Below are 27,581 nucleotides of genomic sequence, written 5' to 3'. Positions count from 1 at the left end.
CGCCCGCCGGCACAGCGCGGGACGGAGGAGCGGCGGCCCCGCGGTGGATGCGGGAGCAGCGCCGGCTCAGGAATGCAGCAGCCGGGCGGCGCGGACGGGAGCCTCCCGCTGCTGCTCCCGCTGCTGCTGCTGCTGCGAGCGGGGAGCCGCGCCGAGCCCGGGGACGCCACGCAAGGTAAGGGGGACACGGCGGTCCCGGCCGGGATGAGGGCAGCCGGGCCGGCACCGAGGGAAGCCCGGCTGCCCCCGCGCCGCCTCCCGTTAATCAGCTGGGGGCTTTACGCCCGGTCTGTGTTGAATTGCTTGGTAAAAAAGCTCTTTCCAAGTGTTGGGGCCGGTGAGCGGTCCCAGCGTAAGCATTGCCAGGCGGTCCCGCTTTGCGGTCCGTGATTGATGGTGCCCGAGGTGTGCTATCGCACTGGGGACCTGGCCCTTGGATCCGGCTCTCAGTGCGGGTTTCGCCATCCCACCCCCCGTGTATCCCTCAGAAATGTTTATTTATTTATCTGTTTGTTTATTTGCAACCAAAAGAAAGCGTCTCCGTTTTTTAGCGAGTGATATCTGTCCCACGATCCTTCTATCAGGGCTCTGACTCCAGCCTTTTTGCGAGGGGTTTATGTGTAAAACATAGCGTAGCCCAGGCATAAAGGGACCTTGGAGCTGGGATAGCTGGAATTGGAAAAAGACTGATTCCTTCAGGCCAAGTCAGTAAAAAGTGAGCAGTGTTTTTGGACGCCTGCATGAGAATTTCGCTGAGAGCTGGATGTACGTGAGCTCCGGCTCCTCCAAAGCGGTGTGTGCTGGGTGCTTCAGTCACAACGCACCTCTGAGAAGCGCTGCTTGATAATACGCCGGTATTTAACATTAAAAGAAGTGGAAAAAGTGAACGCTAAATAGAAAAAGTTGAAGGAAAAAGCCAATATTTAACCCAAATTGTCGATACTGTGGGATAACTGCCTTTCAAAACGTGCTTGTAGCTAACAGATAAAACTCTCTTGTCGTATCCCGGAGCCTGGGTTTCTGCCGCTGTCCCTAAGGATGCTGTTCCCTGTTCCCGGGGTGCGTGTGAGGGAGTGGATCTGTTGGAATGACTTCCCCATGTCCCTGGAGTCTCGTGGAGCACATTCAATGGCTGGATGAGTTCTAGCTTGGGGTCGGAATTCTTCATGACATCTCAATGGGAAAATTTTCAAAAGTTGTTTTCTAGTGTCTCCAGGGAGTGCTGCCTATGCTTAACAAATGGCTGTATTTTTTTAAAGGAGCAAAAAAAGCTATTTCCCCTCTGATTTTGCAGATAGTTTCAAAGCTTTAGGGCAATGCAAGTGACGTTGTGGTTTTTTTTTCTTTTTTTTTTCTTTTTCAAATTTCAAAGAGCCTGGAAGGGAAAAATAAAGCCCCATTAACATAAAGCAACTGATCACATTGGGTCTGAAATGTACCATTCCTTATTTTCTGTGCATTCTGCTGGGAGGTACCTATCTGAGCATGAATTCACCTTTATGTGAATATATTAATATTGTCATTATTTATTAACGTAGTCATTACAGTACAGGTCGTGTAGTACAAGTTACACCAAGAGGGGTTTCAGCTCAATATAACAAAGCATTTTTTTTTATAGTGAGAACAGTAATTCACTGGAATTATCACCCCAGGGATGTGGTGGAATCCTCGTGGCTGGAGGTTTCCAAGATGAGACTGGGTAATCTCAGCCAGGCTCCCTTTCCCACAAAAGGCTGGACCAGGTGATCCTTCCAGTTCCCCTCCAGCCTGGACTGTGGTCTGTGATTATGTACAGTTACTTTCCACAGTGAAGTATTTCCTGTATTTTGAATAATATCTTTGGCATATGCTTCCAGCGTGGATTCATGGGCAGATCAAGTGATTTATTTATTTTCTATAGATAGACATCTATCACATGTTCAACCACATACTAGGTTTTGTGGAAGAATAAGGGAACCTGAACATCCAACACCAATTAGAAAAACCAAACAAAGAAAAAGCCTGTTCTAAAAAGTTTTACAGGTTTCTTTAAGGTGACTGTAGTGGTTGGGTAAATAGAATTTGCTCTATCAGAAACCCAGCCCAGATGAATCTTCAGTCCCTACACTTTGGCCCTGACATGTTCAGAAAAAAAAAGTGGACCACTGTCTCCTGCTGCTGCCTTTTTGTCCATGACCTTTCCTTGTAGGGAGCAAAACAACCCCAAGAGCTTGGTCCATTCACTGCCTTTAGGGTGCTCACGGGCTGGCCCGAGCCTTCCAAATAAAAGCACAAAGTTAATGTCAATTTAAGGAGCAGCACCTCTCCAGCTTGGATATTTTCTGCAGCGTGTGGCTCTGGATAGTCCCGGTTCAGCTCGGTTATTGTTCTTCCAGATCATGGAACTTTGTGAGGAGTCACAATGAAAGAAGTGTGAGTAATAGAAAAACATTTTAGAAGCTTGGAGTAAACCCACAGATCTCTAGATTGTGTTTTAGATTGTGGGGGTGCTGCTGATTCCCTTGAAAGTTGTGAGATAAAGTTCCACAGCTCTTGATTAGTCGCTGTGGTTAATTGTTTCATCCCTGGTCACAGGCTGCTGCTTCTGCTACATCCAGGAATGAGTTTAAAAACAAACAAAATGCTTTTGTTGCCTTAAGCCTCTAAGAGGATGAGGGTAGATGTCACTGTTTGAGGTTGTAGCCTTCTATTTCTTGACAAAAGTGGCTTGAAGTAGCAGCAAATTATCTTCAGGACATGGTTTCTTTGTTTCCATAATTAACTTCTACTGAAACTGCTGTGTTAATTACGTCCTCGCAGGGATTTAAAGTGTTGCAAATGAGAGTTAGGCAGGGGAGTATTTTAAAGCTTGTGTATGGATTTAAGTAGGCAAAGAGAGGGGGGAAAAAAAGAGTTTCCCTGAGGTGTGACACTGGATCCTGCTCTTTAGAAACAGATGTAGAAATCCAGCAGTCTGCTGGGACTCCAAAGAGCACCTCCGAGTTGAAAACTCTTTTAAAAAATCTCTAACTAAATGCAGCTGCTTTACACACAGCGATTGTCTTGCAAGCCAGAAACATGTAGAAAGTTAACTCGGACAAAAGAAAAAGTGTAAACCTTTCCTCCCCGTGCCCTGGAAACAAAAAACCAAAAAACCCCTCAGTCATCCTCAACTGCAGGCTCGATGCTGTTGTGTGAAATGTTGTCTCTCCAGAAGCAGCTGTCAGGAATTGCTTTCCGAGGTGTTTCCTGGGTGTGCTGTCACCTTGGGTGGGTATCCCTGTGATGGGCACCGCTCTGCCAGGGGAAATCCCTCCCTGGCACAGCTGGAGAGTCTCACACCGGGCGGGCAGAGGTGGAGCTGTCACACCCATCACCCAGCCTGCATTTTGACACACTCCTCCGGATCCGGGGACTTAAACGAGTAGCAAATGCACTTATTTTGCTGCTAAGATGCTGTCTTTGATCCAGGTTCCTGCTTTTAAAAATCAGCAAACCCCGTGCTGTGTCTTGAAATCAGCTCCCTAAAGCTGAGCTCAAAGAAATTCTGGGTTTGCCCCAGCCCCAAACAGTTGAATAATGAAGTGGCTTTGCAGGGCTTTTCTTGTTTCTTTTTCATTGTAATCAAGGACATATTGAAAGTCAATGAATCTGCACATTTATAAATGGAACAGCAGTGAAATGAATAAATGAGAGGAGTTGTCAATGATTCTTTGTAAATAACAACAAAATACTGGTGTTAGCTGAAGGATGCTTCTGTGGGGGTGGTGATTGCAGTTTTACATCCTTTATGATGAAGTGCTTTAAAATTCCTGAAATTCTACATTTGGTGTAAAGTTTCATTTGGTCAGGTGCTGCAGAGGAAGTTACAGTTTTTGTGGGTTTTGTTTTTTTTTCTGTCTGTTTACAAGCAGAGTCACTGCTGTCCTTGCCAGGAGTGTGGCATGTGAGAGGCTTGGACATGTTTAATGTCATTTAATTGGGCTGGAATGACAGGATAGCTGGGGGGGTTGGGGGGGGTTACACTGTGAAGTTTGCCAAGGTGGAAAAACTGAATAATTTCAACTTAAATGTATATCACTAGTGTGTGATGTGATGATAAAGCTCTAAACATTACTATTATTTCATAGTAAAGTTCTTTGAAGTCCACCAGGGAATATAATGTAAAATAAAAGAACTTGCCTATATTTGGACTCTAATGCAGTGCAATATTGAAAATGGTGCTCTGCCAAAGTCAGGCAGCTTGGGGAAAAGAAGTAGCTTGAGAAAGGAACCCTTTAGTGAGGAAAGCAATAACCTCAGCCTGCTTCCATGCCAGCATCCCGGCGTGAGGAAGATTGCTTTCCAGGATCTCCTCCTGAAGTGGAGACACTGCAGTGCCACTGTTTCCAAGTAAATCTGCAGGGCAGTAGATGAAAGGAAGTGCTTGTGGAAAGAATCCCATGGATTGTGCTGGTGGGATGGACACAGCTTTGGAGGATGCTTGTCAGGTAGGATTCCTGAAAAAACGGTGCAGAGTGGTCACCAAGGGGAGCAGAAGGCACAGCAGTGCCATGGAGCAGGGCCTGACAGGGATAAACGGGCTGTGGGGCCAGGGATGTGTGTGCAGAGCTGCCCTTTCCCTGCTGATTCCCAACAAGTTCCCTGGAGCTCACACCCAGGGCAGGAGCAGGAGAAAGCTCGGGTCGAGGCTGCTGTTCTTCTCTGAGTTCCATGGGGGTTTTGGGCTTGATATCCTAACAAACCCCTCTGGAGAGCTGTGTGGGGTCTGGTTGATCAGAGAGGGTAAAGGACAGCACAGAATGGTCCTGCAGGACATGTCCTGGATCATGGTGCTACTGGGGGCTGGCTGCTGTGTCCCTGTTGGCTGGAACCTGCAATCTGGGGGTGCAATCTGGGCCTGGCTTAACCCTCCTGGGCCCTGCTGAGGTTTTCTGATCTCTTTGCTCTTGTTACCAGTGGCTCTGGGAAATGGCTGAGGCCGAGTCAGGGGAGGTTTAGGATGGGTATCAGGAAGAAGTCAGGAGCAGGAGAAAGCTCGGGTCGAGGCTGCTGTTCTTCTCTGAGTTCCATGGGGTTTTTGGGCCTGATATCCTGACAAACCCCTCTGGAGAGCTGTGTGGGGTCTGGTTGATCAGAGAGGGTAAAGGACAGCACAGAATGGTCCTGCAGGACATGTCCTGGATCATGGTGCTGCTGGGGGCTGGCTGCTGTGTCCCTGTTGGCTGGAACCTGCCAATCTGGGGGTGCTGGTCCAGGCCTGGCTTAACCCTCCTGGGCCCTGCTGAGGTTTTCTGATCTCTTTGCTCTTGTTACCAGTGGCTCTGGGAAATGGCTGAGGCCGAGTCAGGGGAGGTTTAGGATGGGTATCAGGAAGAAATTCTTCCCCCAGAGGGTATTTAGGCACTACACAGGATCCTCAGGGAATGGGCACAGCCCCAAGGCTGCCAGAGCTCCAGGAGCATTTGGACAACGCTCCCAGGACAGGGTGGGGTTGTTGGGGTGTCTGTGCAGGGCCAGCAGTTGGACTGGATGGTCCTTTGGGGTCCCTTCCAGCTCAGGATTCTGTGATTCTGTGATGTCACATTGGAGACAGGAATCCTGGGTGTATTTATTGTGCCCTGGGAATGTTGAAGGCAAAGAAAATCTGTCTGCTTTTTGTGTCAAGGAAAGCTAAGAAAAATAACAAATAAGGCAAGTCTCTGTATGTGCAGGCAGCCACTGTCCCCAGGAGCTGGAGCAGAAATGCTGGGAACTTTGTGCAGATGTCTCATGATTTCCATAAGCCCTGCTGGTGCTCTGGGCTGTGCAGAGATGTGCTTTCACTCACTCTCAGATATTTGGGACTAGCTTTAAGTTAGGACTTTGCCATCCCAATATGCACTGGGAAAGTTTCATAACTGGGTGAGTTCTTGAGAAAAGTTCGTGCAGGCTCTGGAGGAAGCCTGTATTTTATTAAAAGCTTTTTTTCAAGTTGCTCAGGTCATATGCTGAAACTGATATGGCACAAGGGCTTCCTGTGACCTTCTGCTCCTTCCCTCCCAGGGCTGTCCCCCTGTCCCGTTCCCAGATGCTCTGTCTGTCTGCAGCACAGCCCTGAACATCTGCTCCAGGCAGATCCAGGAAGAAGCTGGAATGGTGGAGCTGGGAGCTGGAGCAGCAGCAGGCCATGGGAAGTGGAGAGATCAGAGATAAGCCAGGGAAAAATGCTTTGTAACCTCCTCACACATTCCCTCCAGAGACTGGGAATGGAGTAGGGGATGCTTTTCCTACCCTGGGAACTTGAGGCTGGCTCTGGAAGGATGTGCACTTCCACAGCCACAGTGTGAACACTCCTCTGCAAAGCTGCTCTGGTGGCCCAATTCCCCCTGAAGATGCCAAGCTGAGCTTTAAAGGATGGAGGGTGTAAATGTAATGAGCTGCCTGAGGCTGTCCATGCTGTGGCTGGTCCATACAGAACACCTTGGCTGCTCCTGCAGAGCAGGAACCTGTGCTGGACAAGGAGGGACTGGGATCTGGGTAGCCTTAATTTCAAAATTCGTGAGGGCTTTTGGCTCTTAGCATGTTGACATCCTCTCCTTAAATCGTGGAACATTTAAGGTGTAGCTGAATTCTCTCTCTGAATTCAGCTTCCATCCTCAAAGATAAGTGTGACTGAACCCACAGAGGTCTCTAGAAGACACAAGCTTGGGCAGACAATAGAAAAATAAAATCAGTGTTAGAACTAAGACTAGACCTGGTTTTCTTCAAGTGAGGTCCTCTTTGCAAAGCCTCTGCCAACCTTTCTCCTCATTTTCATCCTTGTTGTACAGGGAATATCTCACCTGTGGCACCTCTGTGCAGTTAGTTTATATCTGAGCCCCGTGCAGTCTGCATTGTATTTTCAACAGCTCTTGCCTCTCCCAGTTTTTCCTGTAAGGGGTCAGTTATCATGGGTGAGCATCTCTTCTCCAAAATTAACTTGGCTTCCAATGAAAGGAAGTGTCTTTATAATTGTTTTGTTTACTCTGAAGTACTTGATGTGCTGTATAAGTAACAAGCATTCTGTGCGTTTTCATTTTAAATTCTTTTTTGTGTATGTTAATTATTCATTCCATATGTTTGGATTTTTCTTTATAAAACACATTATCTCTCTGTGAATTTAATGAAAATCTGTAGCACGGTGGAGACATCTCTTTTTCTCCAGAACGTGCTGAGTGGAGAGAGCACCACGTTGAGCTCTGCTTTCAGTGAGTTTCACCTACAGTGACAAGAGGTCACTTGATTCCCAGCTGATTGTCAGGAAGATGGATTTATATCATTAAATGCTTTCAGGAGGCCAGGGAAGAGCTCGAGGTGGACCTTTGCTTCTGCCTGCTGGCATCTCTGAGGCTGCAACACTTCATGCTCACCAGAGGATGTTTCTGAACTGAGGGCCCCTGACTTTTACATTCACTTTTCTTGGCAGCCTGACAGAGCCCAAGTCTGGCAACCTTTGTAAGTGAGATGCAACAAGCCTCGCTTATTTCAGCTATTGCTCTGTCACTGTGTTTTTAATTTACTGTAATTCAATAACTGACACAATGCTGGAGTAAATAAATGGGCTGTGAACATTCTCATAGACTTTGGGCGTCCAGCTCAGGGCAAGATTTAGCTCTTAATTAACACTGTCCATGAGATTTATTGTTAAAATTGCATCCTTTTAAATAAGTCAATCTGAAGTTGATTAAGAGATGAATAATTGAAACCTGCTGTGGATAACAGAATGCATTCTAGTGCATGCAGCAGTGGAGCACCATTGGAGCTCCAAACCCCTTTTCTCCCAAGTTTTGGGTCATTCCCATAAGCTGGATATTGTCATTATCTTTTCTGTGCAGTATTTGTTGCTCTGTGTTGAAAAAAAATGTGTTCTTCAATATATCAAGAACAGTAGCATTTTACCTGTGTATAAACTGCATTCTTAGTACAGCAAAAAGCTTTAGGAAGGCCTTGGGACACCCTGGTAAAAACCCTTAAAGGGTTTTTGCTCCTTTCACTCCCCTCTGCTACACAAATTCTCCAAAAAGAGGCCCAGACAAGGGAAGAAGCTGTAAAGGCATCCTCTCACTGTAGGAGAGTCATATTAGCAAAATTATATTTCATCAGGGATTAACAGAAAATACTGACCTGATTTTCTTGTGTTCTGTAGGGAGAGATGATATCTGATTTGCCCTTTTCCTTTTGAGAGCCTGTTTGTAGGATGTGATTTACGTTCTTGCATTCTCTGTTTGTGATTGATCTTTTTTAAAAATCCTAGTGAGCATTTCTGACCCCTAATCAGCAGTAAAATGTTCACAAACTTGAGAGTATTTTATGTGCAGAACTTAGACAATTTTCTTATATTCTGTTATCTCTTACTTTTCCCAGCAGCAAGTATGGTCCTGATATGAGGAGCTGTGTGACCAACCTCTCTCATTCCAGGCTGAAAACCTCCAGGGAATGTCAATATCAATATTTTGTTGGTTGAGCTGTTCAGGGTGAGACAAATTAGGTTGGGCACTGAGGGAACTGGGCCATTCCTTCCTTCCTGTACTGGTTTCACTGGGGAGCCACATCTGGCACTGGTCACACTTGTGGCTCTGCTTTCAGCATTTCTGTAGGTCCTAATGGTTCTGGGGAGGTTCTTTGATCTGTCTTGAAAACTTCAAAAGTTGAGAGTTGGAACTGGGGGAAAGAGAAAAAGGTGATCTCGGTGTCGATAGCAGGGACAGTGAATTTTCAGGGAATTCATGCAATAAAGAAGGAGAGACCACCTGCAAACTGACAGCTTTTCCTTGCCATGAGGCCTTTGGTAACAATATCTTGTGGTGGAAGTGACTGCTGCAAGCAGGGCACCTTTACAGGGATTTTTGGGAATCTGAACATTTAAGGTTGCTCTGTTGAGTTTATGGGTTGTGTTTGGTTTCCTCATCCAAGAGAGAAGACTCAGTCCTGTTCAGTTCTCTCATCCAAGGGCATTCTGAAGGCTCTGGGCTTGGAGCTCTGAAGCACTGGGTGAAGTTTTTGGTCTCATATTTATTGTGAAGTACCTCTGGTACATCCAACTTTAAAAATCCATGGTTAGCTCTGAGAGCAATCCCCTTTTTCAGAAGGTTTTGACAGAATGCAGCAGCAAAGTCTTAACTGGAGTTTTCTCTGTCAGTAAATGAGTGAAGCTGTGGCCCCAGGCACCACAGCCCATCCAGCAGGGTCACAGCAGGGACAGCAATGCTGGCACTGCCTCTGCTCTGGGAAAATCAGAGTTCAGGCTCCTGCACGGGTCTGTACATCAGGTGTTGTTTATTTTGTTGTCAGCTCCACAGAAATCCCCTACCCAAACCCTGTAATTGTCGGATGTTCTGTTATCCTATTCCTGCTGCCAGTTATTATCTCCTGAGATTATCAAGGGTAACTTCACCTGGACTAATTGTAATAACTGACAAGGCCCGAGGGCAAGAATTCTGTCTCAGCAGTGCAAGGAGGGATTAGGTGTGTGTATATTCCATGTAATTTGCTGAGAGGTGTCTATGTACAGATCTGTCAGGAGAACTGTAAAATCATTTGAAATGTTGCAAGGGATGGATGTGTGGTTATAGGAGGCTCAACTTTCTTCAGCTTTTGTTGCATTATCCCACTGAAGTGAATTTTATAGGCTTTTTTCTGCCCTTCCTGTATAAGCTGGTGTCAGGCTCCTTGAGAAGGCACTTATGTTCTTGAAGGATTATTGTGCTAATTTAGCTTTCATTTCATCAGGTATCAAGGCTTGATTTTATCCTGCTGTTTGTTGCTCTGTTCTTACTGGGAATTACTGACACCAGAGATGTTGGGGATTACACTGAAGAGGACTGAGGTGCAGCAGGGAAATAGTTTTTGATCTCTACTTGCTTTGCTGTCTTAGAGATCCTACAAGGTCCTAAAGACCATGGTTATGGCTCAGTCACTCAGCAGTGCTGATTAACACAGTCAATCTGAGCAGCAGAGCCTGACAGATTTTCTGCCAGAATCCTTTAGAGGATGCATGTAATGAATCTTTTAGTAACTTCAGCGGGCAGTTGCTTTCAGCCAGCTGAAATATTTCCTGTGTAAAGGAAGACAGACTTTCCACGTGAAAGTCACGATGTGCCCACCCCTGGTGTGGGATATTATTGCCTTAAAAGAACTCCAAAGAATGAACTCAGTCCTGCTAATGATGGTACTTGTCACCAGTACACAAACAAAGTACACTGAAAATTTATTTTTGTATAGTTTCCTTATTTTTAGACTGAAATCCACTTTTTTTTCCCCTAGAAAATGTGTTTGCTGCTTTGTTTCCAGACACACATCAAATGCAGAGTGTCCTGCAATATTTTATCCTGAAAAACAGAGAAGTGCAGTTGCTCTCAGGGACTTTGTTGCACTCAAAGTACATGTGGTGCTTAAAGAAATGGGAGAAATGCTTTGTACTGCTACAGCTGCTGAGTGTTCCCAGCATCTCTGCTATCCAAATGGACACTGGTACCACTGGGATGGTGTTTTTGTCCTGAGGTTGTGCTTTGCCCCTTCCCAGAGCTGCTGCCCTCTGCAGAACGTGTGAAACTCGAATCCTTGGGATTTAGTCTTGAAGCAGGATGCGGTGCTCCCTTTGCTTCCTGCTCCAAATGCCAGGGGAGCAGGGATGGTTTTGATCTGGGCGTGATGTGGGGCTGGCTCATGGCAGGGGTGAAAGATGAGTGTCACTTCCAGCGCTGGCTCTGGGAGCACACAGGGGCTGCTCTTCCAGGGCTGGCCCAGGGAAGGACAAACCAGGCTTTGCAGACAGGAAAAACGCTGCTCAGGGGGGGGATTGGATTTCTCCAAACAAAATATTATCCAAAAATATTCATGGGGTTCAAATGAGCAGCCAAATGTAAATGGTTGCACTTTTTGTTCCATATATGTTCTCATGCTCTCTAGCAACCCTAATGATAATATCCCAATTTTTCCTCCAAAAATGTGCACAAAAGACGTCTCATTTGGCTACTAATAAATAATATAGAATTCAGTTAAATCCTAATGAAAATACACCGTTTCTGTGAGGAATATTTCTCAGACTGAACGTGGGACTCGAAAGAATTTCCAAATTTTAACTCCATTTGTGTGTCAGGAAAACATTTGCAGTACTTGGTGAAAGCTGTTGCAACTTGAGACAGTATTTGTTCTTGGAACTTATATTTAATAATTTCTTGTGCAGTTCAAGGAAAGCAATAATTCTCTGAGCAAGAACTTTTCAAATTTTGGAGGAATATAAAGATAAAAAAAGAAATGTTTAATGCTGTGTTTTAAAATTTTGACTGGGAAGCAACTCCTCTTTCAGTCTGTTACGTGGCTTTTTTGGCTTTTATTACTTTTCTCATCACTGCATAGAGTTATGAAATGAGTGGTTTTTGTATATGTAGAGAAAGGATTTTATAATCTTCAGGATTTTTCCATTTTGCCTGAATTTATCAAACATTTGTTCTGATGAAGTGAAAGAGGAGGCAGCTTCAAGTGTCTCTTTCCTGCTGCACAGAGCTTGATCTTTTCAGAGTTCTGCAGAATTTCCCGGTTTGAGCCAAACTAGGAAACATTTCAGATACTTTGTGCTCATTCATCTTTGATGTTTGGGATTTGGGACTTCGGTGGTTTATTTTGGCCACCAGCCCAGGTGAAAATGTGCTGGAAAAGGGGTGCACCTGGCAGGGGAGGGTCTGGCAGCCCTTGTCTGCCCTGCACCAACACTTTCTGCCCTGGGCCTGTTTTAATCCGACTTATTTCTGGGGTTTCCAGCTCATTTCTGGATCCTGCAATGTCTGAAGATGCAGAAGGATCACCTCTGGAGAGCACAAGCACTAAATATTTCTAAATTCATTTTTAGTGCCTGCTTGCTAGGGTGGACTTTTTGGTTATTTTTTGTTATTTTCTTGTGTTTTAATGACAAACCTGCCCTCTGAGGGACCGAGCTGGTGGAGCTTTGGAGGGGAAACGTTGTGCACTGAATTTTGGGCTTTGCTGTGCCTTTGGTCAAGGGCTGGCTCAGAAATGCTGGGGGGTTGGAAGGCACATCCCACAGTGCAGCTGCTTTTTCACTCACATTCCTCGGGAGGAGCAGAGCCCACTCGGGACTGTGCCTTTGAGCTGCTCTGCTGGATCATTGCTATTGGCAATTCAAGGTCCTGGGGGTTGTTTGGGTTTCAGTGGAATCTTGTGTCAGCCAATAACTGCTTCCATGTTCTCTATTAACATCTCTTTCATTTTGGGAATGTGCTTTGCTTAACTGGATCTTTAAAGCCACAGGAGAATATTTTGATCAAACCTGTTCCTCCTTACACTCAAGTAAATTCAGAATAAATGCATCCTGTATCCAGTGCTAGTAATGAATTGTCAGAGAGTCCATGATAAATGCTCCATCACATACTTTGCATGCATTTTATTTTTTTAAAAGATCACTTTAAATGCATTTTTTGAACAGATGGAGCAGTTAGAGGTTTACCTGAAGCCCCTGATGTGGTGTTAGAGATATGCTGTAGTTCAGCCTTACATGCACATGATGAAGAGCAGAGAAACACGAGCCATGAAGTCCTGCAGCAGTGCCAGCTCCTCAGTTGGTTTGTGTTTATAAGCAGATGCTTCTTCTTTAATCTGGGGAGAGATTGGTGCATTCTCCACAGAGGGGCTGATTTACCAAGAGATGCAATCAATTTGTTTCCCAGCACAGACATGTCTGGGCTAATACAACACAGGCACACCAATAACAATGTCGTTTTTTAATGCTTTCTTCTTATTTTCCATTTTTTTACTGACTAGGGTTATTAAAAAAATAAAAAAAATCCATCTGTACCACTTTAATTTTCAGGGAAAAAGGTACTGGGGAGCAGGATTGCAGATGTTCACATGCCCAGAGCTTGTAGGAGTATTAATAAATGAAAAATCTGCAATATTATTTGCCATGGCAGCTGCAATGATTGACCTGTTTTTTCTTTCAGAAACTTTGTTTATATTAGAAGCTTTATATCTCAAATAAAATTAGTTTTATGTGAAGGGGAACTACACTGGTGATGATTTTGTTTAGGAAATAATGTCAACACCCCAAAGGATTTCTGGTCTTTGATTTTTCCAGTGTCCAATGGAAGCCTTGGGTAGGGGCTGAATAATGTCTGGTTCTGACTCCTGTTGCAGCACACAGAGAATGTCTTGACAGCTTCCAAACCAATAATACCTTACTTATGTTTCAATACATGAATAACAGCCCAGACTTGCTAGAGATTAACTTGCTGTAATGCAGTTCTGTAACATGCTGCAGCCAGATGAATGCAAACCCTTCAGCATTTGGAAGAACAGGAATATATCCCTTGTATAAATGTGTGCTGCAGCAGGGATGTGCAGGCACATTGTTTCACTGAGCCACACTTGTGTTCTTTTAATTAAGAGGTGCAGTTAGCAGAGCACATGATACCCCTTCCTCCTCATGCTGTTTCTTTCCTCTTTTCTAATCTCTGCTCTCCAGTGTGGTTTTTCTTCTTCACGGTCCTTGGGAGTCTTGTTTTTCCAAAGGGATCCCCTGCTGACTATTCTGAGGTCTGTTTAAGCAGTTTCTTCAGCTCTGCTTTGAAAGAACTTGTTCCCTTTGATTCCTGGAAACATTCCTCTGCTGTCTGTGGGTGTCTTTGTGGGGCAGAGATGGGGAAGGGGCCAAAGAGCTGCTGGTGCTTCTCTATCCCTCTGCTGTGGTGACGCTTCATCCATGGGATGTCCTTGGGATCCCTGGGCTGTCCCCGAGGCTGGGGGCTGTGACAGCAAGGAGAGAGTGGAGGGAGGCTGTTCTGGGCAGAGCTGGAAAAGGACACTGCTGCAGATGTCTCTGGTCCTTCCCAGCAGGCAAATCCTGTGGCAGGGTCTGGTGTTTTATCAGCCACAGCAAGAAGTGAGAACTCCTCCCGCTGATCTTCCCCAGGCAGTGGCTGTGGGGAGGGAAAACACCTCCAGCTGTTACCTCCTCTCTAGCTGTTTACTTATTAATTTGTTGAGAGTATTTATTTATTTATTTAGTTATTTATTTTGTTTAAGAGGTTATTGATTTATTGAAATGGGCTGATTTGTTTTCTATGATAATTTTAGAGTGGTTTCTATCAAGAACCTCCTATCTTTGCTCCCCTCTGGAACAACACAGGTCTCTTATACTGGGATGGGCTTTTGTACTGTGAAGGGATGGAGGTTGTTGTTTTGTTGATTTCCCCTTTCCTATCAGCTCCCTTTGCCTCACTTTGCCTTTTTTCTTCTGTTGCCAGTGAATGGTGCTAATTTATTCTTGTCTCGAGGAAATCTTTGAAATGAGAAAGTCCCCTGTGCATGTAATATCTGCTGGTTCCTAGATGGCTGCGGTGGCAGAATCTCAGTGCTCGAACTGGGGACATCTGTGTTTGTTCAAGGAACAACAGGGGATGCAGCGGATGGGAAAGAGATGAGGTTTGCTGAGGCACCAGGAACTGGCAGGATAACTTAAAGAAAGTGTTCAATAACAATCGCTGCTCAAGGCCCCAGTCCAGCAGAGCACTTACCCCTGGGCTGGGGCTGTAAACAGTGCAGCTGATTTAAACGGGCCCGTTCTGTGCTTGCATCCCGCCTGAGTGCCTTCCTGGAGCAGCGCCTAAGTGAGTGAGACTTGGAGTTCCTTTTCATTTACAGGAGTGAGGCTTGAAAGTGAGACCTGACTGCTGCTTAGTGGTGTCCTGGGGCATCCCAGAGCTCGCTGAGGCTTTTTAGGGCTCTGCCCCTGCTGCTGCTGCTTTTCCTGCCACTTGCAAATGTGCTGCTTTTTCCTCGCCTGTTTTCCTGCTCCCAAGCCCAATGGCTTCTGCAGAATGGGAATCTGAAAGATGCAGATCACTCACTGCATGCCAGGGCAGTGCTGTCACTGGTCGTGTTTTCCAAGGGCCTCAACCCAGCCTGTGTGGTGGAAGAGCAGGAGGAGAAGGGGCAAAAAAAGCAGCGATGCAAAGATGTCTTTCTATTCACTGGCATTAAATACATGCACAACTCTCAGTTTCATGTACATACACATAGAACTCAAGGTGAGGCTTGAAAATACAAAGGTAGATAATCTCTTCTTGTGACGCTTCCATCCATTTTAGAAGAGTTTCTTAAGGAAATAGGATTTTTTCAAGCAATCCTTTCCATATGACTTTGATTAGTGGGAGGAACTTTCTTAGTGGGTTGATCCCACAGACTCTTTCTTTTGCAAGTTGTCTTTACTCCGGAGGGCTGAGTGCTGGCTCCAGGGGCATCTGCCCTTCAGGGAATGACTCTGCTGCAGGTTTGCCATGGACTTGCAACAATCCAACTGAAGCTGGATAATAATGTTTACCCACCTGTGTAATGCAAGTTCAGATCCTTCAATGAAAGGCCCTACTGTGCAAAAATACAAGGTAGCACTATGGGGGGGAGGGGGGCATTCTGTACCTGCAACTTTAGACTATTTACAGTGAATGTAAGGAAGGTTTCATTAATGAAAAGGTGTTTCTGGTTTGTACTTTTGCAGGGTGCAAAGGATTAATATTAAAGAACAACAAAGAAATAATATTAGAGAACAACACTACAGTTGTCACTATCTTAGTATTGCCAAAAATGTGAAGGATGGTTTTCAAATCCTTTAAGTGTGGAAATTCCACTGCTGCTGTTCCTGCTGAATATTCCTGTTATTGAATATAGATATTGAATATTCTTTCTGCCTCTTTCTTTCCTGGATTGTGTGTCTGTGTGATTTCTGACTAAATGTCAGCAGCAGGGAGGTGAAGGGGAGGTAGCAGAGGAAAAGGTTTCAACAGTTGGATGGTGAAGGTGAGAGTCAAATTTGCTAGTCAATAATGCTTCCAGAATATAATATTTATTGTGTGTTGTACTTGTGGGGCCTGGACAAGGTTTATGGCACAGTCCAGGCTGTTCAAACTGCTGGGAAGGAACTGGAAACTCCTTTCTCTGGAACTTCCACAGTGTAGATCTCGGTGGTGGTGATGGCAGTGCTGAAACTCCAGTGACTAAAATAGGAGTTTGCCTCTCCATTCCAACGTACATTCAAGAGAGATGGAGAGGAACTTTTTACAAGGATGTTTAGTGACAGGGGAAGGGGGAATGGCTTCAAACTGAAGGACAGGAGGTTTGGGTTGGATATTAGGGATAAATTCTTGGCAGGGAGGGTGGGCAGGCCCTGGCACAGGTTACCCAGAGAAACTGTGACTGCCCCTGGATCCCTGGCAGTGCCCAAGGCCAGGTTGGACACTGGGACTTGGGGCACCTGGGACAGTGGAAAGTGGCAGGGTTGAAACAGGATGAGCTCTAAGGTTCCTCCCAACCCAAACCATTCCAGGATTCCATGATTCTGTGTGATGAAGTGTGAAAGGAGGAAGGGTATCCTGGACAGAGATTTGACCAAAAGTCACCAAACATGTTAAAAATCAAGCCCAGGCTCTCCCAAACCTGCAGCAGCACTTTATATATGCTCCCCAAAACAATTCTTGAGAAGTAAATGAAAGAATATAGAAAATGATAAAATAAGCAGGAGCTCTGATAATCTTCAGCCATGGGGGATGTGTGTGTGCACTGAAGGGCCCAGAATTGTTCCTCCAGAAGCCTCAGGGCAGGAAATACACCTGACAAAGCTCTAATTTGGAGACCTGTGTAAAACACCTTTCCATAAGGCTTTGTTTCATATTCGCTTGGCTGAATCTTCTGACAAATTTTCCTCGAGCTTTACGTGCACAAACTGTATCGTTGTTTTGGAAAATGCAAGCCTGACCACTGTAAATGGGTTTATATTTCCAACAGGGCAGTTATTTAATTTCCTGTTGGAAGTCTGCAAATGTTGGCACTGTTCACTCTCTGGCAGGGAGCCAGGGGAGAGCACGGTATCATTAACAGGCTACAGCCCAGTGGAGATTTCTTTTGGTTTCATCCAAACTTTTATGACTGGGCTATAACAAAATATAATTTTTGATTGAACTTCATAAAGGCAGGCAGGGAGATCAGGGAAGAGGGGGCCACAGGATGTTCTCTGGGATGAGAACAGCTTTTGTCCTTCCTTACCTACTCTTGGGCTGGACTAATCCTGGTTTTGCTGCAGATTTAATCTTGCTGTGTAGTTTTCCACTAAAGCAGCCCAGAATGAAGGCCGAGGGCTAATTCTGGAATTGGCTCTTTGGGTACAAAGCCATTCCCTGTGCACTTATCTTCCTTGGGATCCATGGCCCAGCCCCTGTGCAAGGATGGGTGCCAAGGGTTGGGGCTCTGATAGCGACAGTGACACGCCTGTAAGTCCTGAAGCCACCCAGGAGCATTCCCAAAGGATCCCTCACAGCACCCAGAGGCCTGAGCTGGCTGGAAAATGCCACCTTCAGAGACAACCATTCGGAGAGCAAAGTCTTGTAAACAAAAATGGTATTTTTGTTCAGAGTTTGTTTTAAATACCCTGACTTCAGCCAGCAGAAATGAATCAGACTGGTTGGCTGTGAAGACACATCATTTATTTCGGGTGTCTGGCACAGGCTCTCTGTACCTGATGATGCTTCAGGAGAGGCCTTTTCCCCACATGGACCTTCTGGTGCCCCATTCCTGCTGCCCAGCTTTGCTCCTGGAATTCTCCATTTCAGTGTGGTTTGCAGCGGGGACAAACTCTTAAATCTCCAGCTTGAGCTCAAGGGAGCCAACTTCATTTTCTTCTGCGAGTTTTCCACTTTGAAAGGAGCTATTTGTGGAAAACAAACGGTCAAATGATGTGGGAGGCTCTTCTTCACTTGGGAGCCTTTAAATCAGGCCTGACTTGGGAACAATGTGCTCACAGCAGCAGTGGGATGTGTGCAGAACCACTGGATATAGGGAATTGTGGCGTGTGTCGTGCAGGGGATCAGATTTAGGATTATTGTGGTCTCTCCTAAATCTCCCATAAAGCAGTACTTGAGTGTAATCTGTTTGGATTTCCCCTTCTCTGGGCTGCAGCAGCTGCTTTTTCTCAGGGGTCCAGGGATGGAAGAGGAGCTGCTCATGGAGAAACAAGCACAACTTCTATATTAGAGTTAATATTTGCACTCAATTTGCCTGGATTAGGGGGAGCTGGAGTGGGAAGAGCTGGATGATGGAAAGCAGAAAAAGGATAAAAAGCAGGTTTTGACCACCTGTCATCCTTTGGTGTTGTTTCTGGAATGATATTCTTGAGGCTGATAATATGTAGCTTAGGCCATTGATATGTGTTGGATGAGAATGGGAAGTACCATTGGGAAGTAAGAAAATAAATTTTGTGTGTCAGAAATATTAGATTGTTGAGAAACATGAAGTGCAGCTAAAGGAAAAGGCACATAAACCCAAACCATATAAAACATGTAAAAAATGATGTGCCTGGACTGATGTGCTGCAAAGATGTACTTTCATATTTTTGTGATAACTTATTTAATAAGATCTGGGGGTTTTCTTTTCTTTTTACTCATTTTTAAACAGATGAATGCACTTATCTGTATTTACATCATCTCCAGGCAACCCAGAGAGTGTTCTTTCCATATGCTCGTGGAGCTCACAGCAGTAATAAGTGTAGAGGGACAGGAGACCCTCTGGTCCTTTACAGTTTCTTCTGGGTGTTAAATTTCATGCAGAAAATATGGTTCTTATTGCAGCTTGGCAGGCATCAGAAAAAAGCAAATCTTCTCAATGTTCCATCGAAAAGAAACACTCAGTTTTTATTTTTCTGCTGATAGTATCCAGAAGTTACTGATTTTTTTTAGCAGTAGTTTTGATCAAGGATGCTCAGAACCCAATACAAACAATTTTGATTTTTTTTCACTGTGGCTTGCTGTGGGTTATGGTTTTTTTTTTTTTTTTTTTTCTTTTGTAGAGGAGTGCAAATTAAATCTTGTATGAGCTCCCAAAAAAACCCCCATAGCAGGTCTGGGAATAAAAGCTGAGGATCTGCTCTTCCACATGCCTCTTTCACCAAAATTCCAAGATTAAAGCATTTTTCTTTCTTTCCTTATTTGAAAGTAGTGTGGGACCTATCTAGGTGTGCCATATGGAGCCATCTCACGTGCATGAATCCTTATTCCTGAGCCCAAATTCTCAACCACTGCCTCCTGCCCACGTCCTTCCCAATCCTGCAAAAGCCTCCTGCCATTCCCAGTGCCCAGCCTGGTGGATTTGGGGAGGGGAGTGGGATGTCGACAGGAAGAAATAATTTTCAGTTTGCTTTTGGAGGTGGTAATTATTTCAAAACTTGTCACCTTCATAAAAGTAATGCATTTTGTGGCATTTCTTGAAATTGCCCAGTGTGGGGTTGAAATGCTCTTTTCTCAGTTATAAAATGACAAAGTGCTCGTAAATTTGCTATTGTGACTTTGGGAAGTATTTTAATGAACAATTTTGAATGACGGAGTTCAAATTTTTTAGGAAATAGGGATGATATAAAAATACTGTGATTTGTTAGACTAAAGTTCATATCTTATGGGAAGCAAATCTGAAGAGACAAAGTCTTTAAGGGACTCTGTGGTTACTTATGGAGAACATTATTATACTTTTGATTTGAGAATGCTGGGTGTGAATAAAAGAGAGAGAGAGGCCCTGGATAGGAGAGGAAGGTATTTTAAAGAGAGATCAGTACAAAAGTTTAGGACAAACACAGCAACAAAGTCAGGAAAGCTGAGGCACAGAACGGGATTGGAGCTCCAAGAGATAACGAGGGGAGCAGGAGAAAATGCTGACTTGTGACTCAGTGCACAGGAAATGTTCTGGAGAGGGAAACCAAAGGCTGAAATCCTTAATGCTCTCTTTTTGCACTGCTTTTGACCCTGCCCTGAAAAACCCGGCAGACACCAGGAATGCAAAGACATCAGGGCTGCAATCTCAGTCTAGAATGAGAAAAAACTGCTAGGGAATGCTTGGATAAATTAGATGTTTTAGGATTTCTCCTGTCAGCTCCTCAAGCTCTGAGGAAGTTGCTCAGCCCGGGTCAGGCTGAGGAGTTAGAGACCCTAAAAAATCGGGAAAGAAGCAAAAAATGAGTGTGAGGATTTCGACATCAATCTGCTTAACAGCAGATAAAGTATTTGCAAGCAGCTGGGAGATAACAAGGAGATAAATAGCGAGCTAAAATGGTTTTGTCAGGGCCAAATCCTGTCCCACCAACCTCCTTTGCTCTCAGAGCAGCCTGTCAGGCCCTGTGGGGGACACGGTGACGTGTCTGGAGCTGGTGTCAATCGTGATGGCAGGGACAGACATGGGGGCTGAGCGAAACTGCTGTAAAGGCAGGACTGGAGGGATTTCCGTGCAGGGAAAACAGAGAACCTCTAAATACCTGGAAAGCCTCAGGGCTGGTTTGGCTCTTCTGGGAGCAAACTGGGAATGGGAGCAGCAGTGGTGCTGGAGGACACTGGGTGGGAGGGATGGGAGGCAAGCTCAAAGTGATCTCACTGTGAAAAACACGCTCACTCTCCTGTGAAAATGTGAACAGTTGAATAAAGGACAGCAGGAGACAAAGACAGTAAAGCAAAGATCAGGGCCCACACTGTCACCTTCGGGGATACCCCTTAAATACCTTTTAATTACATCAGCCTATTCATAGGCCCTTATGCATATCCATAAACTAGTTTACATTTCCCAGGAACAATTTCACATGGCCCCTCCTTGGTGTGCCTTTTTAGAGCATGTGTGTTTCTTGGCTGTGGTTTTGTTATCACTTCCAGTTTGGGCCTTGGTGTGCACTGCCTACAGACAGTGCTGATAGCTGGCACATCTGTAGCACTGTCCTCATCCTGTGTTCACTGGATGTTATCTCATCCAAGCAGGCATTTTAGCACAAGCACACTTATATCAGCTATTTCACACTGTATCTCAGCTTAATTAACAACAGGAATAAAAACTGTATCTTCATAGCAAAGTTACTTTAACATCACGCATATAAAGTCTGTTTTAATATTTGCAAAAAGCCAGTGTTATAATATGTATCTATAACATTGCTAAACAGGAGAAATAGAAGAAATATGAAGATGGGCTAAGTGCAATGTATAAAACTCCTGAAGGAGAAGCCACCTGTGTAAATGACAGAGCAGGAGCTGGTTGGGTTGCAGCTCTTTGGAAGGGATTTGGGAGCTGTGGTGGAAGGGGAGGGGAGCCAAGCCAGCAGAGCTGCAGTGTGAGGGGAAGGCAAACGTTGTGTTTGGCTGGGCAGGCAGCAGCTCAACCAGCAGGACACAAAAAGTCTCTGTCCCTCTGCTCAGCGTGGGACAGAGCTCAGGAGCAGGAAAACTGCCTTTGGGAAGTGGGTCTGGGGAAAGGCAGGGACCAGCTGGGGAATGGCCAGGGAGAACGGCCAGAATCCTCGCTGATAAGGATGGATGAGCTTGGATTGCATCCCAAAAAAGGAGGAAAAATGAAATAAAAGGTTATTGATTGCATCACCAAAAAGGAGGAAAAATGAAAAAAAATGTTATTGATTGCATCACCAAAAAGGAAAAAAAAAGTATGTTGATTGCATCACCAAAAAGGAGAAAAAAAGGATATTGATTGCATCACCAAAAAGGAGGAAAAAGGAAAAAGAAAGGATATTGATTGCATCACCAAAAAGGAGGAAAAAGGAAAGAAAAGGATATATTATGAGTTGTTATTACATCAGCTGTTACAAGGAAGAAGAGAACAGCTTATTCACAACAATTGCTAAGACAAAAGATATTTGACTTAATTTAAAGCAGAATAGGCTTGATTTAGATATGAGAGAGAAAACTTGCCAGGGTGAGGAGAATAAAGCCTTTCATAGTCCTGGGAGGCTGTGAGGGCTGTGTTTTAACAAGAAATTAAATTTACATCTGTTAGGACACAGTTTGGGAGGGGCATGGCCAGAGACTCTGCCCCATCTCTTTCACCCTGGATATCTTGGTGACTCTAAAGGGATCCTAGAGAAACCAAAGCTTCCATTTAGTCTTTGTCAATATTTCCTTCACCTGTTTATTCAGACCTTTACAAATATACTCCTTAATTAAAGCAGTAATGGTATCATAGCTAAGTGTTTTTTCCTGTCAGACCTGATGGAGTATAAAATGCTTGATATGAATATTCACAGACAACATGATCCTGATCCTGAGACCTCCTGCTGTCCTTGCTCCTGGGAATTCCCAGAAAAAAGGCAGTTCCTGCAGTGCACATCCCTGCTGCTGTGGGTGGTATTCACTCACCTGTGGTGTTTCTCTCAAAGCCTATTTGCTTTTGCTCCTAGCAAAGTACATTTCTAGTTCTGTCCAAGGAGATGACAAATATATCTACTTTATTAATCACATGAGTCACTGGAGAACGGCAGAACATCAAACATTCTGAAAGGATTGAGCATGTCAGAATCTCTCTCACGTTTTTGCTGTATCTGTGTAATAGTCTTTGATTCACTTCTGCCTTCCCAAGTAGTTGAAGTCTGCCAAGAAGCCTCATCACTCGACACCAGCCCACAAAGCTGAATAGACTTGGGTTCACTGTCGTTTCCAGTTAATGCATCAGTGATGAGTCCAGTCCAAGAGCAGGAAAAAAAAAAAAATCTGTTTTCCAGGGTTGTGCGAGCCATTAAGAGGGGTGGCTCTGCTGGGACTAGTTTACATCTAAGTTAAATACCAGATAGGAGGGGTTGTCTGTACTGAAAAATAAGTAGTCTGTTGTTCTACAGAAAACAGAGGCCCATTTCTCTCTGGACATGTGTCTAACTCACAATTCAGGCCCCAAAGGATGTGTCTGTTGAAAAGAGAAGGCAGAGATTGCCAAGAAAAAAAGGCATGCCCTGCTCAAATGACGAGTTTTGCTTTCCCCTTTCTCCTTCCTCCTTCCCCCCAAAATGCATGGAGACACATACAGCCCACCCCTTTTTTAATACTCAATTTTTTATTCAAATGGGCTGACCTGTAATCTCAGGAGTCTGAGCCTGTGTTTAGCTTTTCTTCCTTCCATTGCAGTTTTTTTTTTTTTTTTTCCCAGTAATCTCCATCTGACATCACCCTGTTTATGAAGTCTGCTGCTGTTCTGGAAAGATCAAACTCAGCCTTTTAATATTTATTAATCAGACTTTAGGTAAGGAGGTTTGTGTCCTGTGTAATGGTGTTGGTCAGTTGTGCCAGAATCCTGCTGTTTTCCAGGATGCAGAATGCCTGAATTTTATAAATTGTGGAATCCTTGTAATGCTGCCCCAGGGAACTTGGGGTCACCTATTCCAACCTCTGCCTTGCAATCCAACCTCTGCCTGTTTTCCCTTCTTATGGCTCTGTCACAAAGGAAGGAAAAAGGATTTAGGCAGCAATAAATAGATATTTGTTCCTAAAATCATCCCCCAAACCTGATTTCTGCTGAAAGGAATGTGAAGAGGAAGGGACACAGGAGCAGCAAGGTCAGGGGCTGGCACTGCACTGCCCTGGGAGCACACCTCTAATATCCTAGAAAAGATTTCAACAAATTGGGCTGAAGCCCTAGAGGAAAAAATTCAAAATCAATTCTGTGTTTTTACTTTGGGGAAACGAAGCCCCGTTGCAGTAAGGGGATGATGTTTTGTGCACATCTTTGTGCTACCAGCAGGGACAGGGATGTCATTTAGAGCAAGGCATGACTGTAAATAGGAGGGAGCAATGCAGACAAGGAAACCTCAGCTAAATTCCAGGGAGTGAATAATCCTGCAAGGGAGGTTACTGAAGCTGCAGTGCTGGAGATGTTTAAATTGGACAGGACAGAGCTAGGTGGGATTACATTCCTGGCACAAGTCCTGCCTGGCTCTGGGCTGGATGCACAGGTTGGTCCAGCCCTTGGGAAGTCAATGGGAGGCTTTGAGCTCGCCCTGGATCAGCCTTTGCTGACTGAAGATGTCTCTGCTGTTTCTGGGATCCCTGTCAGCTTCAAATGTCACTGCAGATTTCCAGGTTTCCTCAGCTGGATCAGAGGATGAGTGATAGGACCAAATTTGCTGTCACTGCATAATGATCCGAGTCTCCTGCATTGGTATTTTTTAATATATGGATAATAGACATTCCCCTTTGGAGATGGGAATGTGTCTTTCCCCCTCTGGATTTTCATAAACATATTCTTAACCTGCATCTATTTCATTAATCTGAAATTACAAGATTTTTCTGGGTCCTTTTGTTTCTCTGCTTAGTGCAAAGTCCCTGTAACAAGAGCCTTGGTGGTCTGGAAAGAACCCCAAATATAGATTTGGTCGATAATGTGTAATGTAAATAAAATTAGTAGCATGTGCTTGCCTGTTTGTTTGTTTGTTTTACTAAGGGGAAAAGGTCTGCAGTAACAGAATGCACACCAAACCCAGGGCACAGGGAGGAACTGTGGGACATCCTTAGCTTTGTTACCTCAGATTGTGGAACTGCTCGTAGGCTTCACATTCCAGAGCAATAAAGAGCTGTATTTTTAGTCTCCCAGATTTAAATAACACAGTGTGATCCCCTGATATTGCTCAGTCTCTGTGGGAAAGAGCTGTGGCATATTGTGTTTTTCCTCCCTCATTTCCCTGCCATCTGTAGTTAATCGAGTGAGAGTGGGTGGGATGCCTGGGCCTGGATGCAGCCACCACACTGGAGGGAAGTTTCAGGCCCTTTGGCTTTTCCAGTGCCCATATCTTAGCAAATCAGTTGCTTAAACAATGGAGCAAGTTCCTCCTGGATCCATGAATTCCTCCTGCTGGCATGTGGCAGCTGCCTGCCACTTGGCTTCTTGGCATAAAATTCTGGTCCTTAGGTAGTTAAAGCTTTCCTCTTAACAACCAGCTTTGTTGGAGCTTATATAACTTCTTGGTATTACAGCTCTCTTTTATTTTTTGTTTCTATTAAGAAAAAATTACTTAAATCTATAAAACCATATTTGTGTTCCTAGAATTGTTTGGGAAAATAGCAACTGATTTTTTTTTCCTTTTTGTTTTGTTGGTTTCTTTGTCATCCTCTGAGCTTTGGCACTGTTGACACTTTCCTACTTCTTTCTGTGGTAAGTGGGATGAGATTTTTCAGTCCTTGCACAGCACGGGGCAGCTGCACAGAAAAGGAGACAGCCTGGACCTTTCTTCTTTCTGCCTTGCCCAAAATCCACAGGGCACATTTGTGGCCACCCTTTTGGATCCTCTCCTGAACATGAATTCTTTCCCACAGCCAGTTAAGCATTTCTAAATGTTGGGGTTTTTTTCCATTGGAAAGACACATTTGGATATTAAACATGTGCTTGGAGTGTCATCTTCACTGAGGAGAAAGGAGAGGAGAAGGGATTTTAGCTGGGCACAGCAGACTCATTTCAAATTTTCCTGAGGTTCTGTGTGCATCCCCCTGGCTGGCACTCGGGAAGCCAAAAGCTCTGCAGCTCTGAGCACTGGGCTGCCATGATTTTACTGAAATGAGCCAAATGAGGGGTTCTTCAGAGTTTCAGCCCAGAAAGGGAGCACTGCTCAGGGGCAGGTCTCTCTGTGCAGGTATTTGGTTGCTGACTCCACAAGGAAGGATGAAGTTGGTTTAGCATCCATCCATTTTATTCAATATTGCTGCTGAGCTGAACTTCAAAACACTGTGGAGTGATTTCCATACTGATTTTTGGCTAAACCTCAATTTTCTCCTGTTTTCTGGCCCTCACAGTTCTCATCACTGTAAGTACCCCAAAACCTCATGATCCTTGCTATCATTTTCCTTGTTATGTTTCTCCTTAGGCAGGCAAGAAGTGCTGTTCCCCTTGCACAGCTGGGAAATGTGCCCCAGGACAGGTGAAATAACTCTGTGCAGGCTGACACCTTGAACTCAGCAATGAGCAGAGGTTTTCCAGCCTGGAGAGTGGTGGATGCAGGGCAGCAGGATGCAGGAATGGTTTTGCCTCCAACTTCTTCCTCCTGCTCTCCCCTTATGCTAAACTCTGCAAGGCACAAGGAGCTTGATCCCAATCCCTTCAGGTCTCTCTGTGCAGGTATTTGGTTGCTGACTCCACAAGGAAGGATGAAGTTGGTTTAGCATCCATCCATTTTATTCAATATTGCTGCTGAGCTGAACTTCAAACCACTGTGGAGTGTTTTCCATACTGATTTTTGTCTAAACCTCAATTTTCTCCTGTTTTCTGGCCCTCACAGTTCTCATCACTGTAAGTACCCCAAAACCTCATGATCCTTGCTATCATTTTCCTTGTTATGTTTCTCCTTAGGCAGGCAAGAAGTGCTGTTCCCCTTGCACAGCTGGGAAATGTGCCCCAGGACAGGTGAAATAACTCTGTGCAGGCTGACACCTTGAACTCTGCAATGAGCAGAGGTTTTCCAGCCTGGAGAGTGGTGGATGCAGGGCAGCAGGATGCAGGAATGGTTTTGCCTCCAACTTCTTCCTCCTTATCTCCCCTTACTCCAAACTCTGCAAGGCACAAGGAGCTCGATCCCAATCCCAGGGTGCCTTCAAACTCCTGTTAGGAAATCCTCATTCACTTGCTTAGTTATTGCCTTTTTTTGTTGTGTTTTTTTTCCCCATAATAAATCTGATTTTAGTTGCAAACCTTGAATTTACAGCAACATATGTTTTGCAGTGCTTTCAGCAGGTACCAGCTCTGATACTGTTGTTAAAATGCCAGGTTTGTGATTCAGCTTTTAAATCTGACACAGCAAAAAATGTTGTGTTAGAACTGAGATGGTGTTAATAATTTTCCATGGGGTGTGCTTGAAGCAGTTTTTTCCATGCATTTTGGGTTAATTGCCCCTCTTTTGAGCACTTTGTGCTTTACATGCTTTGTTCTGCAATGAATATTTCCAAGGAGCTTTCAGCTGCTCCCACTCTGCCAACACAGAGTGGAAAAGCAGGTTGTGTTTTTGTGACAAAACTGCCACACTTTGTCCCTGTAACTGCACTGATAATGGCCAGATCTCAGGCCTCAGAAGCTGCAGATTAGCCCAGATTTTAGAATTATTTGCCAGTGCATATTGCAGAGTTTGGGACTGAGTTTTGCAAAGCTACATTTCTTGCTGGCAGTGCTGTTTGAGGACTTGGAGCAGCACGAACAGGGTTAATCCCAGCCCTGCTGGAAGAGTCTCCAGGCTGGTGCTGAGGGAATTGACCTGCCCTGGCTGGAACAGCAGGGAATTAATGGAAGTTTTCTGCTCTATTCAGAGCAGGGTAGTGAAGCAGCTGAACTTCCCACCAAACTCTGTTTTCTATTGTACTTTTGATGGCAGATTTCTGTAGCACTGGGCTCCACAAGACAAATATCTTTCCAATTCCAACTGTCCTGCATATAGGCTTAAAAAATTAAAATAATCTGTAACAATACCGGTTTTATTTAAACAAGGCTGGGGGAAAGGAGCTTTGCTGCTTGCAACTAAGAGCATTCAATATGTTTCAGAATAAAGTGTGTAAATAAATAGGGCACACTTACACTTGTGTGCTGAGATAATCTTATCTCGACTTTCCTTGAGAAGGGAAGTTTGGATTGGGGTGAATGTCATTTTTATCTCTCTTTAAAGCATCTCTCATCTTGTGGTGCTCTGTGCAAACAGCAAAGGCAGAGGACCTGATTTCTGCTGTCAGCTTCTTGCTGCTGCTGTTCACTTACTTCAAGTATTTTACATGAACCTCCCAATAAAACACAAAATATTTGACTTTCATATT

General features: G+C 44.6%; 1 protein-coding gene across 2 annotated transcripts in view; it reads left to right on the top strand.

The window, feature by feature from the left end:
- The first annotated feature begins 14 nt into the window (after positions 1–14).
- Positions 15–27,581, top strand: part of ROR1 (receptor tyrosine kinase like orphan receptor 1) — a 152,348-nt gene continuing 124,781 nt past the window's right edge. For both annotated transcript variants that reach the window (XM_041421702.1, XM_041421701.1), the window contains exon 1: positions 15–175. In XM_041421702.1, the coding sequence (XP_041277636.1) occupies positions 73–175 (103 nt within the window). In that variant the 5' untranslated portion in view covers positions 15–72. The remainder of the gene's footprint in view (positions 176–27,581) is intronic.

Source organism: Onychostruthus taczanowskii, unplaced genomic scaffold (assembly GCF_017590055.1).
Source record: "Onychostruthus taczanowskii isolate IOZ18803 unplaced genomic scaffold, ASM1759005v1 scaffold7, whole genome shotgun sequence".
NCBI classification, from domain to species: Eukaryota; Metazoa; Chordata; class Aves; order Passeriformes; family Passeridae; genus Onychostruthus; species Onychostruthus taczanowskii.
This window is presented reverse-complemented; position numbering and strand designations above follow the sequence as displayed.